The 18,240-nt window shown below is 27.2% G+C and overlaps 4 protein-coding genes across 10 annotated transcripts; 3 read left to right on the top strand and 1 right to left on the bottom strand.

Annotated features, from left to right (window-relative positions):
* The first annotated feature begins 203 nt into the window (after window positions 1-203).
* LOC126925388 (pseudouridine-5'-phosphatase-like) lies at window positions 204-2,448 on the top strand. Its single transcript, XM_050740886.1, has 4 exons — window positions 204-557; window positions 1,206-1,424; window positions 1,612-1,844; window positions 1,919-2,448. Exons 1-4 carry the CDS (start codon window positions 494-496, stop codon window positions 2,096-2,098), a joined length of 696 nt encoding a protein of 231 aa, XP_050596843.1. The 5' UTR covers window positions 204-493; the 3' UTR covers window positions 2,099-2,448.
* Window positions 2,449-2,781: 333 nt separating this feature from the next.
* LOC126925205 (DNA polymerase alpha catalytic subunit) lies at window positions 2,782-9,434 on the bottom strand. 4 transcript variants are annotated; one of them, XM_050740542.1, is made up of 22 exons: window positions 9,256-9,434; window positions 8,810-9,001; window positions 8,424-8,736; window positions 8,054-8,342; window positions 7,575-7,991; window positions 7,053-7,421; window positions 6,767-6,971; window positions 6,420-6,688; window positions 6,234-6,350; window positions 5,978-6,161; window positions 5,780-5,908; window positions 5,527-5,702; window positions 5,215-5,455; window positions 5,018-5,157; window positions 4,737-4,942; window positions 4,381-4,642; window positions 4,114-4,288; window positions 3,837-4,003; window positions 3,507-3,752; window positions 3,360-3,435; window positions 3,079-3,275; window positions 2,782-2,948 (listed from the first exon to the last, which is right to left on the bottom strand). In XM_050740542.1, exons 1-22 carry the CDS (start codon window positions 9,269-9,271, stop codon window positions 2,946-2,948), a joined length of 4,389 nt encoding a protein of 1,462 aa, XP_050596499.1. In that variant the 5' UTR covers window positions 9,272-9,434; the 3' UTR covers window positions 2,782-2,945. The 4 variants fall into 4 exon arrangements, with proteins under 4 accessions (XP_050596499.1, XP_050596478.1, XP_050596488.1 ...); XM_050740521.1 differs by having other exon boundaries at window positions 2,880-3,275; XM_050740531.1 differs by having other exon boundaries at window positions 2,880-3,275; window positions 8,810-8,998.
* LOC126925376 (transport and Golgi organization protein 11) lies at window positions 9,433-12,309 on the top strand. Of its 4 annotated transcripts, none has more exons than XM_050740863.1 (5): window positions 9,433-9,557; window positions 10,024-10,254; window positions 10,409-10,503; window positions 10,663-10,814; window positions 11,277-12,309. In XM_050740863.1, exons 2-5 carry the CDS (start codon window positions 10,029-10,031, stop codon window positions 11,485-11,487), a joined length of 684 nt encoding a protein of 227 aa, XP_050596820.1. In that variant the 5' UTR covers window positions 9,433-9,557; window positions 10,024-10,028; the 3' UTR covers window positions 11,488-12,309. The 4 variants fall into 4 exon arrangements, with proteins under 4 accessions (XP_050596820.1, XP_050596829.1, XP_050596801.1 ...); XM_050740872.1 differs by lacking the exon at window positions 9,433-9,557 and adding an exon at window positions 9,725-9,748; XM_050740844.1 differs by lacking the exon at window positions 9,433-9,557 and adding an exon at window positions 9,812-9,941.
* Window positions 12,310-13,567: 1,258 nt separating this feature from the next.
* On the top strand, window positions 13,568-17,681 carry LOC126928123 (YTH domain-containing family protein 1-like). Its single transcript, XM_050743998.1, has 4 exons — window positions 13,568-13,942; window positions 14,044-14,071; window positions 15,209-16,887; window positions 16,980-17,681. The coding sequence occupies exons 1-4, from the start codon at window positions 13,907-13,909 to the stop codon at window positions 17,025-17,027; spliced, it is 1,791 nt and encodes a 596-aa protein (XP_050599955.1). The 5' UTR covers window positions 13,568-13,906; the 3' UTR covers window positions 17,028-17,681.
* Window positions 17,682-18,240: the final 559 nt, after the last annotated feature.

Here is an 18,240-nt window from a genome sequence, read left to right as displayed (position 1 = left end):
GACTTTGAAATTTCGCAATGAAATAACCATGAAAAAGATCATTTTCATCATTGTACGCAGCCCTTGAAATACAGTAACTTTGTTCTGAGAAGTTTTTTCATATTACAATGAATAAGGCAGATATTTAGATGATCCCATTTAGCTAGACCATTCTGTGTATGTTTCAACTTTAAGTTTAATTTTAGATTCTAGAGGATTTTATTACATCTTACACTACTACGTACGAATATATGTGTATGCATGCATCTATGAAAATAAATATAAAAGCCAATTAAATACTTCATCTATTTTCATGGTATATTACATAATTGGTGCCATAATCTAGTATGCCGTAGTGGCATTAATTGTTATCTTATCACTATCAGTGAAGGGTAAAAGTTCCGTACATAAAATATTCTTTAAAAAAATGAATTGATATATCAGTTTGAAATTTTAATAATTCAATTATACAAGGTGCTATTAATTAGAAGAATTTTAAAAAAATCATTGAAAAATGTCGCAAAATCAGTATAAAGATGTTACACATTGTATTTTTGATATGGATGGATTATTGCTCAGTAAGTGACTTGTACTGTCTTTTATGAAGTTACATAATATTCCTATAAAGAATTAATTATAGAAACTCAATTTTAAAAAAAACTGTACTTAACATAATTAATAGAAATGGATTTTTAACATCGCTATTACTTTATGACGTTAGCGCTCTTATGAGTTCTACACAAAAACTTAACCTGTAGATAAGTGATTGTATCTGTTTTCATGAATATAGTAATTTTGTTTTGTCTATGTACGTGTAGTAATGAATAAAATCACAATGGCAATTATTAAGAAATATGAGGGATATAAATTAAAATACACCATGCATCTGTATGAGCGGATTTTACTGTCAAAGAAAGGGTTTAAATAGCACTCATAGCGTGAGTTTGTATGTGCTTTACTTCTAATTTTTAAGAAGCTGTGTTAGAATTTCGTACATACATACTTGCGGACATGTACAAACATTTCTGTTGAACAATTTTTCATTTATCATAGTATTTCATTTATCATAGTATTTCATTTATCATAGTATTGAAAAAATACTTTTCAACACAGTTTCTACAAATTAACATTTCAATTATGAATCATAGTTTAAATCAGTAAGTTAAATAAATCTTACATATTGTACATCAATTTATATAAGTAATCTTGTATCAAAATCTTAATAGATACAGAACTAATTTACACCAAAGCCTTTAATCATATTACAAATCGCTATGGAAAGGAATTCACATGGGAACATAAAGCAAAAACTATGGGTTTTAAAACGAAGGATGTTGCACAAGCTGTTGTTGAAATGTTATCTTTACCAATAACAGCAGAAGAGTTTGAAAATGAGGTAGTCAAACTATATCAGGAATTATTTCCATCTGCGAACATGATGCCAGGTAATATATAAGGGTTTTAAAAAATAAGAATCTAAAATTTTAAGAAATTTGTAGTTTTCATTCAGAAGTGCAAAAAATGCATAATCAGTATTAAAAATAAGATTGATTTTTGCAAAGCTAAATGAATAAATATATATAGCAATAGCATAGTATAACACATAGTACAGCATATATTATTTGAAAGCAGGTGCTGAACGATTATTGAAACATCTGAAACAAAATAATATTCCAATAGCATTAGCTACAAGTTCTAATAAAGAAAATTTTGAATTAAAAACTCAAAGATGGAAACATATATTTGATTTATTTAGCCACAAGGTTCTTGGTGGTTCTGATTCTGAAGTTACTAATGGTAAACCAGCACCTGATATTTTTTTGATTGCTGCAAAACGTTTTTCTGATAATCCTGACCCCTCAAAGGTTGTTAGGATTTGTATTTTTTACATTTTAGATTTATTTTATAATTATTAGTAAATTGAATGTTATACTTTTAGTGTCTTGTGTTTGAGGATGCTCCAAATGGTGTAAAGGCTGCACTTACTGCTGGAATGCAAGTTGTTATGGTTCCAGATCCAATGTTACCAAAAAATTATATTAAAAATCCAACATTGATACTAAACAGTCTTGAAAAATTTCAACCTGAATTATTTGGTTTACCACCATATAATGTATAATGTCTGAAATGTATTCCTGTATATAATTTGAATATACAGTGGCAAACAAATACTTACAAACACACTCCATAAAATTTGTATTGTTTTTAATATCATATAGGAAAGAAACAAATTAATTTTCCTTATGATTTTTTGAAAATATAACTATAATCTTCCTCCTTACAGACATATGCTTACAAACAATATTATTTCAATCCATTGTAACATAGATATTTATGTTTTATGATAGTAATAGGGATTAAAAAAGAAAAAAATTAATAGATTAACGTTCTAATAGATATACTGATACTGTAATATTAATAAATATGTGTAAAAGAAAACAAAATAATAAATTATATATTCGTTAAAAATATTATGTTGTTAATTTAGCTTCATAATGTATTTTTAATGTAAATGCACGAAAACAAGTTATTGTTAAATATACATTTTTATATACAAAAATTATTATTTAAAATTGTTTCAAATTGTATATTGTGTAACAATTGTAGTGATTTTAGGATAAGACATTAATAATATAAAGTACTAGCTAGAGCATATATATCATAAACTTTCAACAATAATTGCATATAAATAGCAAGCAGTAAAAAATAATGAATGCTGGAAATTATTTTGCTCCTATTAGTGCTATCTACCTATTTATTTTCTATGGAGTACAATCAGAAAATAAATTGATTATATTGCTATTTTAATATTTCATGTCTTTTATTTTTACATATAATAATATCAAAAATATTTACATTATAATTTTTGTAAGAAAGAATAGGAAAATGACATTAAGATATAAAAAAACGTTCAATTTAATGAAATATACTTACAGGAACAAATTATTCATTATCTATTAAATTGTTTACTGAAACAGGAAAATTAAAACTTATATGTTCAGTTTTTGTATTTGTTAATTAATTAAAAATATTTTTAATTTATATTGTTATATAATAATAAATTATATGACAATACTTTTTCTAATATATATTACCTACCATTTCTTCATTATCTAACCCATCTGATATTTCTAAAGTACCTGCACATAAACTTGATATTTCTTCTTGTTCATTGTTTGAAAAGATTGTATCCAAGCATACAACAGAAAATGCATTTCGCCTTAACATTTTTTCCACTGCCTCTTTCAGAGAATCATAAGCTTCTCTCATACCTTGCGGGTATTGAGATAACAAACCTAACAATAAATTCATTTAAAATCAACTGCTAGATAATTTTCTGAGATCTTATTTAAAAGAGAAAAGAAAGTGAAGATAGTTACTTTTATACTTTGACTGATTTACATCAAAAAGGTGCAGATAAAAACACAATTGATTATACAGTTTTGTATCTGTAAACTTTAAATAAATATAAATAATATATAAAGTATCCAAAATATTTGGAAACAGTGATAAATCTTTTAACTTACGACTCTATGTAAATCACCATCATTACATTTCCTACAAATTGGATATAGTGACTCGAAATCTAATGGTATCCATTGTGTTTGATCACCACATAATGGATTTTCACATTCTAACCATCCGTTATAATACTCGTTAACCAATTCTCGTATAGAAAGTGTCACTACATTTTGTATTGTATTAGCATATGTCCATGGTTGTACTTTACATTCTGAATTTGAACAGGAAGCAAGCGACAATCGATTTCCAAGCTATGTAATTTTTCAACATGTAGTAAATAAATAGAAAGATATGTATAAGAAAAAAAACTTATTTTTTTATAATTAATTTCTTACCTCTTCATTTACAACATCTTTAATTATAATTTCTGATTGACATTTTTCGCTTCTACAATTAAACTTCAAAGGGAGACAATACCTAAATCTATCTTCTTCCATTAATAATGGTATATCAGCATGTTCTTGATGTATTATTCTTCTAGATTTATAAATGTTTTCCAAGCCTATGAAAACGAATTTGATTTATATAATGCAAATCTATATTATAAAATTTATATAAAATAAAATTTAAATAAAATAATGTATATAAAATTGATGTCAAGTAAAATTGTACCTAAACATTTAGCTAACAAAACATCATCAATTCCTTCAATTGGTTCGCAAATTCGCAAAACGATAGGAAAAATTTGACTCAGTAAATAGTAATTAACATCTATTTTTAAAGAATCACTCTTTTTATATTCATCAATATGATATACTCTTTCAGTTGCAGATTTTTCTGTTCCATCCTAACATACAGAAAAATGACTATATGTTTAATAGTGCTTATAAAAATAATATATATATATATTAAATAGTAGTGAAATCGACAAACACGAACATCACATATAATATAAGGGATGGTGTCTCCAGCTTTCCACATTCTACCACCTTCTTTATTTAATCTTAAAGCTACTTGGACATGAGCTTGTTTAGTATCCGGATATTCATTTGGATTTTTTGATAACTGTTTCGTAATAATTAGAGAAGATAAAGGAACTTGATTTTCTCGAACATTTTGTGCAACATCATGTAATATACTAAAAATTTGTTCTATTCTATCGTCACATGATTTATCAGAAAGAAGATGGTCCAAAATTTTTCTAAAAACGATCATTGTTATAAACATTATTAAATATAACATAATATTTTAGTCTATATAACATAATATTAATAATCTACCTATATTTTGCTTACCTTCCAACATCACAAGCTAATTGACACCAATCTCTTCTCACAATATCAAGACCTTTATGTTCTTGTGTTAACTCTATTTGTCCATTAGGTAATTTTGTCATTATAACTGCAGCATACTTTTTCTTTTGTAAAAGTAATAAATAACGGAAAACACCATCAATATCTAATTCTACTCGTTTATATAATTTATTCACCTCTTGTTTAATCTACACGTAGTTTCTATTAGTATTATTTTTCGGATACAAAATAAATAAAAAGTATATTTTTGATATAATATGTACCTTTTTTCCAACAGAAAATACTTCTTCATACTCTAATAAACCTGTATTTATCATTATGGAATCAGTATCTCCATATATAACTTCATAATTCAACTTTTCGACAAGGCTTTTTGTATGTTGCAAAATTTCTCGACCTTTTGCTGCAATAATATCCAATATTTTATAAATACATTTAGAAATAAAATTCTATACTTTACCTGTAACCAAAGCAGCAAGTCCTTTAGCATAAAATCTACAATGAGTTGCACCCAAACAACCATACATAGAATTTGCTGTAAGTTTCAAAGCCAGTTGTCTAATATTGTATTGCATCTTCAATTCAGGTGAAATATTTGGGGTTTTCATTAGTTTTTTCACCTCTCCTCTACTTTCAACTAATTTGCAAATTTCAGTTGGAATTACTCCAAATTCTAAATTTGATTCAGGAATTGATAAATCCTACATATATGTTTATAAATAAAATTAAAAATATTAATTAGTTTTTAATCCATAATAATAAATAAATTTACCTCATACTCAGCATATGCAGCTCCAGGTATAGTAGTAAAACATAAATTATATTCCTGAATTATACTAGGGTATAAAGAATTAAAATCCATTAATAAAATAAGTTTATCATAAAACCCCTTTTTTGGATCAAGAACTAAGCCACCAACATAAGCCGCTTTCTTTTTACTAGCATTTTCTACATATAGAACAATATTAATGATAAATATATTATGAAATAGTAATTGTTTATATGTTTAAAAAATATACTATTACCTTCATTCTTTCCTTTTTTCGTAACACGTTTATCAGGTGTTATATAGTTTTTCAAATGGAATGCATGCAATAATAAATATTCATTTCTTTCTGCACGTCCTGCTGTTAATGTTCTTGACATAACATTCCCTACACGAATAAAATAAATATATATTGATTAAAAGATCTATGTTATTTGAAACGTTTATATATACTTACCAGCAATACATGTGATTTGTAAAGCAAGTGGGAGAACATTAAGTTCAAAAACAATAGATAAAATGTATAATGCTTCTGTTAATGTTATTTTAATTAAATTATCTATTTTATTAGGAGTATCATAAAATGATGCACATTCACCAGATTTTATTTCCTTACATTCATTTTCTTTTTTCTTCAATACCTGTTAAAATAATTAGGATTTCATTTTTCTAGTTACAAACGTCGCACATATAAATAATTATTAAATATTTACCGCTGTGCAAAGAGATTGCAAATCATAACTTCTAAGTTTGAGATTTAATTCTTTAGCTGAAATTTGTATGTCACAGATAGGTCGACCAGCTGCTGCTTGATTTAAATTTACTTTTCCCTAAAATATTTTTACTTCTTTATGATCAACACAGTGCTCATTATAAATGTGTATGACTATATTTCATACCCTTATTAAAGGAGGTATAGACCGTCTTAACCTTCCAAACCTGCTCCAATTTGAAACTTTCAATGTAATCATTCTTTGCACTAAGATATCAAATTGGAAGCCACAATCATACCCAATCAATAAATCAGGATCTGCAGTATTTATTATTTTTAACAGTTCTTCGAGTAAATCTGTTTCTGTTTCAAATTTCATTAATGTAGTATATGAAATATTTGAGAGCATTTCTCGTGCTTGTCTTGGCCAAGATGTATCACGTGGATGTGTAATCACTACATGAAATAATGTTAAAATATATCAAATACTGAAAAAATATACATTTGGAATAATAATTTAATAAACAATCATACAACAAAAATGTCGTTGAAATGGTGGTTTTGGTGGTTCTTTATCAATATGATATTTATGATGCATAAGTATTGTAATCATAACTATTTCATTCTGTTGTAATTTTGCATTAAAAGATGTTCGTATATTTAGTGTTGTTATTACTAATGGTGGTAAAGTTTGAGACTCAGAGAAAACAGATATATTCTCCATCTTCATGCAATTTACCTATTCAGTTATAACATAATTGATTAGTTAATATGTATATTTACTGGTGATAAATTTGATTAATAAACGAAACTGATATACCTTTATTTTACACCAACTGGTTTGTACACCAGTAGGTAATGGAGATTTAATATCTAACCAACATGGTCCCTTAATATTTCTTTCAATTAGAAATAGCTCTAAAGAATTTACTGTTGTTCCAAAAACACTTTCTATTGATGGTCCAGAATAATCAGAGGGAACAGGTGGGTAGTTTGCAGAATATCTTACTTCTAAGTAATCAGACTTTGCTGGAGTACCTTCTTGTTCAAAAGCATAATTTTTTGAGACTTTGCAGCTACGAAATTCCTTTATTCCTAACTTATTTGCAAATTGATTAAATTCTTTATACACATTTTCTATTGTATTTAATTGTTCTTCATCATTATTTCCTTTCAACGATGTTTTTACCTAAAATTTACATTCCTATAATTAGTTTATTAAAGCTAAAGAAGAAAAATTATCAATATATAAAGATTTAATGATATATAAAGATTGTTAATAATATAATAATAATATATAGTATATATAAATATATTTTAAAATATGCTTGAGTACTCATACATATACTCTAGGAAGAAGATAAATTCTTCGTGGAATATTCTTTACTGTTAAACAGCAAGAACGGTATTCTTTTATCGAAGGCACAAAAACTTTTCCAAATAAATACACAACTCCAGGTTGTTTATATGGATCTTCATATGCATCCCACCAATAAAATCTAAATACTTCTTCTTTGTTTGCATTGGTTACAAGTGGTAAAGACTCTTCTGTAGTATCAGTAGGCATTTCAATGTTTGATATTTGTGTTTCAAATTCAATATCTAATGATTTATTAAAATTTTCTAAATCAAAGTTTTCTTCTTCAGCATCTTTATTTTTTATTTGAATGGTTGATTTATTTTTTATAATTTCTTTATTAGTAGATGGCTTTGGCTTTTCATTGTGATCTATAGTGTCATCTTCAAAATCTGCAGAGAACTGTAATAAACAGAATGTAGTCCAAGTATCATTTCAAAATATTATTAATTAATAAAACTTACATCTTCAAGATTTTCACTTTCTGTTTCAATTACTTGACTGATGCTTGTTTCTTTAAGATCTTTTTCTGATTGCATACTCAATATTCTAACTTCTGAATTATCAGGATCATCTATAATTGTTTGACTACTATTTTCATTTGAAGTAAAGTTTTCTATTTGGGCAATTGATTCTGCTTGTTTATGCATGTTTACCTTTTTTGGTTTATCAAACATTACTAAATCATCATCATTATCATCACATTGTATTTTCTCATACTCAGAAATTAACTCTATCTTTTTTTCTACATTTCTAAGAAACCATAATATTATTATAAAAGTAATATTAAATATATTAAAACACAAATGTCAAATGTATAGAAAAGTTAATTACTTTTCACTTAATTTTGGTGTAGTACAAAATTTATTCCTCGAAACAGTTTTTGGTTTTGATTGCGTCGGGATATCATCTTTTTTTAGTTCAGACATTAAATCTCCTAAAATACTATCATCGTCCAATTTAGCATCCGTTTTCCTTTTAGACGACATATTCATTAACATATTTTGAATGTTTCCTTTCTTTTTGGCATGATCTTTCTTGCTTTTTCTAGGGCCTGCAACTTTATGCTTTCTTGCTTCTTGTATGCTTTCATCATCTAAATCGTCATCAAAAATTTCTCTACCATCTTCAATATAACCACTTTCTCCTTTTATAACAAATAATTATTTTGTAATACTTATTCTTATTTCTAATAAAAACAATAATTTTAAAGTTATTACCATCATCAATAATCCAATCATCATTTTGCCTTTCTATTACAGTTTTGCTATATTCTTTTTCATCAACTTCCTCATAAACATTTTCCAATTCATCAACTTCATATTTATGTTTACTACCTTTTAATTGTTTCAATTTTTCTAAAGCTGACAACCGTCCAGTTTTGTCAAACTTCTGGCGTTTAGCTCTGCCTGCTGAATTCATAGATAATACAATTTGATAAACATTTATAAATTCAAATTCTATATCAAAATTCAATTCAATATCTTTCTCATCTTTAGTTTTTACAAGAATATCTTAAAGTAATGAACCTACCATATTCAATAAACATTTAAAAAATATTCTTAAATTTAATTAAATATTTAAACAATAAAAGCAATGAAATGTAAGTAAAACTTTAAAATTAAAAAATAAAATTCGTAAAGAATTAAAATATTATAACACTTACATTGTGTGTCACTCATATTTCCCAAAAATAAATTGTTAAATCAAAATGTAAAAAATATCATAAATAGCTAATACTACAGGAAACAGAATTAAAAAACATTCACACATAAAAGAAAATCAGAGCACTTGATTAAGGTTTTAATGGCAGATACATTTAGTCATTTTGGCGGGAGTTTTATTGAAATCGATACCTTTCTAATTATCGATTACTCTCGATTGGTACAATTGTAACTTTTGTACATGAAACACATTACCAACTTCGTGCAAAGAGTTTGTATTCAACGATCGAAAAGTTGCAGACAGGTAATTATTCAAGCATTTAAGAAAAGTATTTTTTGCATATATAATAATTTATTGTAACAGCTACTATTAATAAATGTAATTTATGGTGCACAATAATTTTTTTCTGTTACCGTTATGGCAGATTTAAATCGTATAGTTTTTGTGTCGTCATTGTATTGTCTCATACTGTACTGTGAAATTGTTAAAAACATGTAATTTGTTATAATAATCATCAGATTATTTCGTTTATCAATTAATTAACAAAAATAGGAAGTTCTCTTACTTTTGTTTTGCTTGATAAAGTATAAATTATTGTATCGAATAAAAAAGAAGTCTTTTCTCCATTTATTACGTTTTATTTTTAATCTCCTAAAATAAAAATATAAAATACCATGACTTATTTATGTAATATTTTACAAATTAATATAACAAATTTAGTAAAAAATATAAAAAGTACAGATCTGAATTTTGTTTTTAATTATTTTAGTTATAATGTCAAAAGCACATAGTCCTACTGTTTTTAATGGAGAGGCTGACAATTTTTATGACCCAAATTTTACTTTGGACATTAACAAAAGGATGCGTGTACCAAAAAGTATTCGTGTAAGTGGCGACTACACAGAAGAAGAAATAGCTGATACTAATGGTTCTAGCTGGAATCAGATTGTTGCAGGAGATAAATTTGAAATGCATGTTCCAGACAGAATTTTAGTTGTTGGTAAATATATAATTTTCTGTTTATTGATAAATTTATATGTTAATTGTTATATAACCAAGTTAATAATTTTATTAAAAATATATTTTACAAAATCATTAATTATACATAAGTAAGGTAAAACTTGTTAATGCTAGATATAATTAAATAAATCTAGGACAAGAACAACATGTTGGAACTAGAGCACCACCAAGAGAAATTACATTAGAAAATGCTGTTTTACCACCTGAAGCAGGCATGGTTAGAGTGCAGGTAAATATTTAAGATTGTTAAATGAATTTAAATATATACTTTAGAGATTTATTCGTAAATATGATTTAATCAGTAAAGATTTTCTCATATTTTTTAAGGTTTAGCATTTTCCTATATTAGAATTCAATAATATCTACAATTTTCTTACTATATTCATAGACTCCACCAAGGATTTTGACACTGGATGACCATTATTTTCCGGCAGTTGATGAAGAAGAACCAAATTCATACCCAACAGAAACTAAGGATTCATTATCATCTAAATCACATGGACAATATTCTACAGAAACGCAAATAGTTAGGTATGCTAGGTAATAACTAATACTTTTCAATTCATATATATAAAATTATATATACAAAGTGAACCAATAACTGATCATATGAAAATATGAAAAAACTTGTATGTAGTATGAGGAGAGTCATAATGTATCAGTAGTATTTCTTTCTTTTTCTTCTTTCTTGATGGAATGTTTTTACATATTTTGAAGATACTTCTACTTTTTTCATACTATATAATTTCATTTTTAGTAAAGTAACAGATATCTCAATAATTTCAAGTATATATAATACAAGATCATTTGATATAAAAAGAAAGACTAGAATGACAAACTTTACATCATAAGAGGTGTCTCAAATATGTTTGCACTGATGTAACGTGGCAATCGCCGATTTCACAAAACTTTCGATTAGGTAACATTTGAAATAATTAACGTTATTGGTCCACTCTATAAATGTATTACTTTTTTCTTGAGAATATATAATTATTTTTCTAGAGAACAGACACCCGCATATAGTGCACTTAATGTTTCTCTTCCACCTAGTGAAGAGATACAACATTTACGTCGACAAGTAGGGAAATTAAATCGTCGAGTAATGGCAATCGAACTTGAGATGTTGCAACGTCAACAAAGAGAAAAAATTTTATATGCGTTAACATTAACGTATTTAATTCTTAAAGCTTTTTCATGGTTGACCAGAAACTGAATTTATGTTAAGAAAATACAAAATATTTGTATCTTGTGTGAAAAAATGGAGCTCTTTATCCATATAAATACAAGACATTCTGGAAGAGTCTCCTTTGCTCCTAGAAGACATTTGTAACCAAAGACTCTTTATCTTGAATATGAAATTACAACATATTCAAAGTAAATGTATGTATCGTATATATTCAAAAGTAAGTTACTCCTGATACTTGCATGAAAGTACTATAATTAAACTTTTAAATATCTTATAAAATTCAATGTTTGTTATATTTATATCATTCTTTTTTATTGTTTACTATGAATTGAAACTCTTTCTTACTTAATATATGTAAAAAAATTGAATATATACGATACTAATCTTTTTAAAGTAATTGAATTTGAATTTGAGTATGTTTGTAAAAAGTAATTTGCATGATCAAATAAGCAGAACATGATTTCTTTTGATCTATTAAAGAATCCATTTTACACGAATAATTGTAATTGTTTAAAAGTGATAAACTATAAACAAATATCAGGCTTAATTACAGTATATGACAGATAATTGTAAATTTGTAAAAGTATGGAAAATGATGTTATGAGATTCTAGGTATTGAAATTGAAATTTTGATTTCTATTTCCTCATTTACTGTAGTTTAATTATATATATAATTTAAAATATTATATTATAGCACAATACATTGATAAAATTATAATTATTATGAATACTTAATTTAATTCTAGGTTCGACGTATTTTTTGTGGCCATGATATTCACACCATTGTACATTTATAACATACATAACATATTATTAGTGAAAAATAAATAAATAATAAACTTGTAATAATTTTTTTTTATTAATACACGTGCTACAAATTTATTGCAACTATCATAGTTTACATCTTTAAAGATTTTTTATATGCTGTAATATAAACCTTGGCTTTTAAAATATTGTTAAATTCATAGCAAATTTAGCATCTGAAATTTTTAAATTTAAAGTTTGCAATCGATTTCTTTTTATTTACATCAACAAAAAAAAGTTTCTTAAAGTATCTATTTTCAATTTATCCATCAAATGAGAAACTAATGCATATTTTCAGTAGATATCTATCAATATGTGATATATTAAATGAATGTATCAAAATGCATAAATAAAATGATAATAATATTATATTATTTCTTGCATTATTTATTTACTATTCATTACAAAATGTCAGTAACTATATTGCATTATCGTATAACAAATTACAATTACACAACAAATTAATGTTTTAAATAATTAAATTGTTATTATCATTATTACTACCATATCACAATTGAAATTTTAACCTTATATACAAAATGTTATTTCTATATTCAGATATCAATTACTAAATATAATTTCAATCAAATTTGTTAATGAATTAAAACAAAAAGATTTAAAAATTGATTGATATTTTCATAAATATGTTACGGTAATTCTTTCTGGCATTATATATAATTGAAAACATTATACACTTCTAAATTCATATTATAAAAAATCAATGTTTTATTATATTTTATTGTGTACTAAAAAATAAAAATTAGACATTATTTTAACATTATTTATTCTTACTTAATAATGCTTAATAAAATGTTTTCGATATTATATTAATGCATTATATATAATATAATTATTATAGGAAAAAATTACTAAATTGTTTGTATATACTTTATATTAGATTTTCATAGTCATAGAAACAATAAATGAAATTTTTATTCAAAATTTATACATGAAATTTTTCCTATATGATGTGTACAAATATTATATCGCATCATATCATATATTGTGTAAATTAATTCTGTATTACACAATGTTTACGAACTAAATTCATCAAAACACGACCATACTCAACATTGAGTCCCTAGTTTCTAGCTCTAATCATTAGTAGAAAACTAGTAAATACGAAGATAAAAAGGAAATTTTCATACTGTGCAATAATATTAATATATCTGTAGGGTACATATAAAAATAATAGGAACAACATATTTTTTAATTTAATCTATCTAATCCAATCATATCGGACTATAGGATAACACACGTTCGACAGAATAATCGTATAGGGACCTTATTGTTGCGAATGTTAGACAATCTGTTAATACATACGAGAGGTCAGTGTACGTCACGTAGTTATTATTCAGAGTTGAGGATTTTGTGGAAATTTATCTGTCTGGAAGTGTAACGAAAAAAGATTCCTGAGACTCTCTCGCGGCAAGACATTACGGGAAAATAACGCGGAGGTCTCAGGTTCAGCGAATTTCATAGTTTGAAGACTTCCCGTAAGAAAGAAGTGTCCGCGGTACATCGAGTGCTATAACGCTGGTCGCATGTAATTGTGGTATTGCGTTTGAAAAACTTTATTTTATTAAAGGCACAGCCGTCTATTTGGCGTCTGTGAAGAGAGGACAAGAGTGTGTGATAGGTTATGTCAACTGGATTGGCAGGTGCTGTTTCAAATCAGGTCAGTGTGTTGACTTGCTACCACACCGCTATACTGCAGATACCTTTCACTGAAGACAGCCATTCTAAATTTTGTATATTTTTCCATGCAACGGAATGCAGCGGATGAAAGGACAAACTAACAGTCAAGGTGAGACTTTGTATTCTCCTACGATTTTTTCTTTTTTTCATTATATCTTTTGCCGATGTGTAATTCTAAAAACAGATGAGCTGTTCATTATAAAAATTACTGCATGCGTGCATAGATTTTTGTACTCCAAATAGTATAATTTACTCCGAGTTTGTGTCTATTGTGTGCAATTTTATCAATGCCTGTCGGTGTCACGGTAAGTTAATGCACGCAATTTTTTTTTAACTGATACGAAGTGTTGTTATCTATATTTTTAGCCGATCTTTATATAGGTATATATACATAGTGCATTAACCTATCTGTATGCTTTAGTATATATCGGATATGTTAGGTTATCAATAGCATTATTTCATAGTATTTTTTTTTAATGAATTCAGAATCGTGTTCGCTTATATATATATATGTGTGTGTGTATATATACATATATGTTACTGATAATTTGAAATATTCATAAAAATTTTAAAAAATAATACATTCATATATCGGCTACGTCATACAGTAAAATTATTAAAAATATTACATAATTTAGTAAAAGAACCAAAATCATTTATTTATATCGATTTGTTAATATTATGAAATATCTTATACAAGATATAATTATTAAACCAGAGTAACCTACTATTTTGTATATTATAATTAATATTTCACTGTATTCAAAATTCGATTTCTATACAAAATCTTGTAACAGGGTGTCATTTTTAATTATTCATTATTGAAATTATGTTTTTTTACTAGAAGATAAAATAAAGCCTTTTTTATGTGTTTTGTAACACATTTAGTTTTTACCAATTTTAATATGTTGAAATTTTCAATATAGAATTGTTTATAGCAATTACTTAGAAAATTTCTCTAAATTAAGAAATTAAAGAAATTTTGCTAAAAGACAATTTCTTAATTTTTAATAGCAATGTGTAGTTATTGTACCATATATTCTATATAGTTTTAAATTCTGAATCATAAGAATATTTTGTTGATACTATTTAATTATTAAATAGAAATATTTTTAACAATATACTGGGATATTCGATTTCATTTAAGAATTATTATTTGAACTAAGTTGTTAAAGAATTCATTTAGACTATTTCATCAAGGAAAGTTCATTTTATATATTAATGAAATGAAATTTCATCCTAATAGTGAGCAATGGTCCTAAAGAACACCAGCAGCAACCACAGACAGAACATGCTGGTGGAGAAGATACTGGATTTGATTCATGGAGAGGAGGCAATAGTACACATCATTCTAGTTATCCAATTGGAACTGGTGATCCATATAGCCCTTACTATGCAGGTACTTCATTCCCTTATCAAACATTTGGTGCTGGGGATGGTACTTGGTCAAATGGAACAGACCCTGTTGCGTTTCTTTCTGGCTATGGAGGTCAAATAGGTCACGATGCATATGGCATGGATGGAATGTTTTCTGCTAGTGCAGGAGGTGGTTTTAGTACATTTGGTCAGCCTGCTTTTAATTATTTTCATGGAAATGGTGATTTTAGTGCTTGGGGCACTCCAAGAAAAACACGCTATGAGGATTATTACCAGGCTCCACGTGGAAATGAAAATTATCCAACACCTAGTAACACAGAAATTAAGACTATTGAACAAAGTGTGCAAGGCTTATCATTAGGAAGTGGAGAAGTTCCACGTCAAGAACAAACTTCATCTAATCAATCAATAAAACCAGAAGCAAAAGAACCTAGAAAGATAACATGGGCCAGTGTTGCAAGTCAACCTGCAAAGCCTGTTCCTCCACTTTCATCTTCTCAAGGAATGAAGAAAAAGGCTGGAATGCCACCACCACCTATTGTGCCAGGGAAGCACAATATGGACATTGGAACATGGGGTGAAGGTAAATCTTCTGCACCTCCTCCAACAGCACCACCGCCACCACAAGTACAGCCTCCTGTTCCACCACCTCCGCCATTGGCTCAGAGACAGAGACCTCCTCCTCCTCCACCATGTTGGAATAGACAACCTACAACACCTCCATCACCTCCACAATCGCAGATTCATATGCCCCCACAACAACAACACCAACATCAACAGCAACAGCAGCAACAACAGCAGCAGCAACAACAACAGCAGCAGCAACAGCAGCAACTGCAGCCACAACAGCAGCAAATTACACAATCACAGTCGCATCCTGTCTTAGATAAGCTGAAAGTGAAGAATGATTATAATCCTGTAGAATTTGATGAAACTGCTCCTGGAGCTAGGTTTTTTGTAATCAAATCTTACTCTGAGGATGATATTCATAGATCCATTAAATATGAGATTTGGTGCAGTACTGAGCATGGTAATAAAAGATTGGATCAAGCATATAAAGAAGCCAGTTGTGAAGGTGCGCCTTTATATTTGTTCTTTTCTGTCAATGGATCTGGTCACTTTTGTGGTATGGCACAAATGGTGTCACCTGTTGATTATAAGAGCAATAGCTCTGTATGGTCTCAAGATAAATGGAAAGGCCAATTTCGTGTACGTTGGATTTATGTTAAAGATGTTCCTAATGTGCAACTTCGTCACATTAGACTAGAAAACAATGAAAATAAACCAGTGACTAATTCAAGGGATGCACAGGAAGTCCCTCATGCAAAAGGCATAACAGTGCTGCGTATATTACATACTTATCGACATTCAACTAGCATTTTTGATGACTTTGGACATTATGAACGTAAACAAGCAGAAGAAGATCAACGTAAGGCTCCATCAAATGCTATACAACATCATCATTCTTCCAATCATAGAAATAGAGGACATTCAGATTTATCAAGGGATCATCATCCTCATCAATCGCATTTACATCATCAACGCAAAGTAAGTAACAGCATTATGATATTATAAATGTAATGAAATTCAAAATTAATTATATGGTAATACTTTTTTAAATAATGTATCTCTTTGTATAGGATCGGGATGGTGGTCGTGGTAGAGGCAGAGGAGGTTCACGCCAGTAGCAATGGATACGACAAGAATATAATACTGTTCATAATAGTAATCATCGTAAAGAAAGCATGCTACGACTAATTATCGTCTTACTACTTACCTTTGCTTTCTTGGATACACAAAAGGCTTCTAATTCCTGTGAAAACTTGTCATCATTGAGACTATTTCCTTCTGTTAAATAATCAACTTGTATGATAATTAGCGTCACGACGGCATCATAAATATTATCTGATCATAACTACCATGAAGAAGAACGTAATTCAATTTCAAGGGATATTGGGTAACCTTGCTGACAGTTATAAGCATATAGTGTGGTGTTGCGTGCTATTCATCGAAAGGTGTTTCTTAAACGTACAAATTAAATATGAGAGAAAAATGAAATATGGAACAGAAGAAAAAACTGTAATATATGGACTAACCCTTGTAAAATGCTTAAACTTTTGTTGATAATGAAAAAATCTATGCGAGAACAATATTGTAAGCAAGTGTCATTTAAATCAATTACCATTTTAAACTTTGATGGACATATAACCTGGTGCCTGTGGCTGAAAGGACTCACCTTTCTTTGTTATAAAGGTGCAAGGGCTTATTACAACGTTTTAAGTTTATGTGTAACAATTATGCTTGATCATTGGATAATAATAGAAATTATTGTCAACTGATTATTTTATGCATATTCTATATCTATTGCAAATTATATATATAATATATATATATTATTCTAATATATATTATATATTACATATATTCACTATATATATTATATATACATTAATTATATATAATATGTATAAATATATATATAAATATATATAATATAATTATATATGTGTATTATATATATATATTACCTCTTATTATATTATTATATCATTCATGGACTGCAAAAGTGAACTAAAACATATGAAAATAATATTATAGTTACTCTATAGTAACATATATGATAATGATTACTGTACTATTTTATGAAAATTTCATGAGATATCAGTTTTATTGTTAAAATTGACTGTTACTTTATTTTATTTTAATGTTTGATACACTTTCTGTCATGGTTTCATTATTTTATAAATTCCAGTTGTTTTTACCGAAATAGAAACCTTGTGTTTTTGTATATTGAAAAAAAGAAATATGTATACTTTTCATGCCCATTAAGAAAAAGGCTCCTTTAAAAATAATATCAGTAAATTTAAACAATTTTTCACAAATTATATGTAGAAAATTGAA

This window comes from Bombus affinis, chromosome 2, assembly GCF_024516045.1.
Source record: "Bombus affinis isolate iyBomAffi1 chromosome 2, iyBomAffi1.2, whole genome shotgun sequence".
In the NCBI taxonomy this organism is placed as follows: domain Eukaryota; kingdom Metazoa; phylum Arthropoda; class Insecta; order Hymenoptera; family Apidae; genus Bombus; species Bombus affinis.
This window is presented reverse-complemented; position numbering and strand designations above follow the sequence as displayed.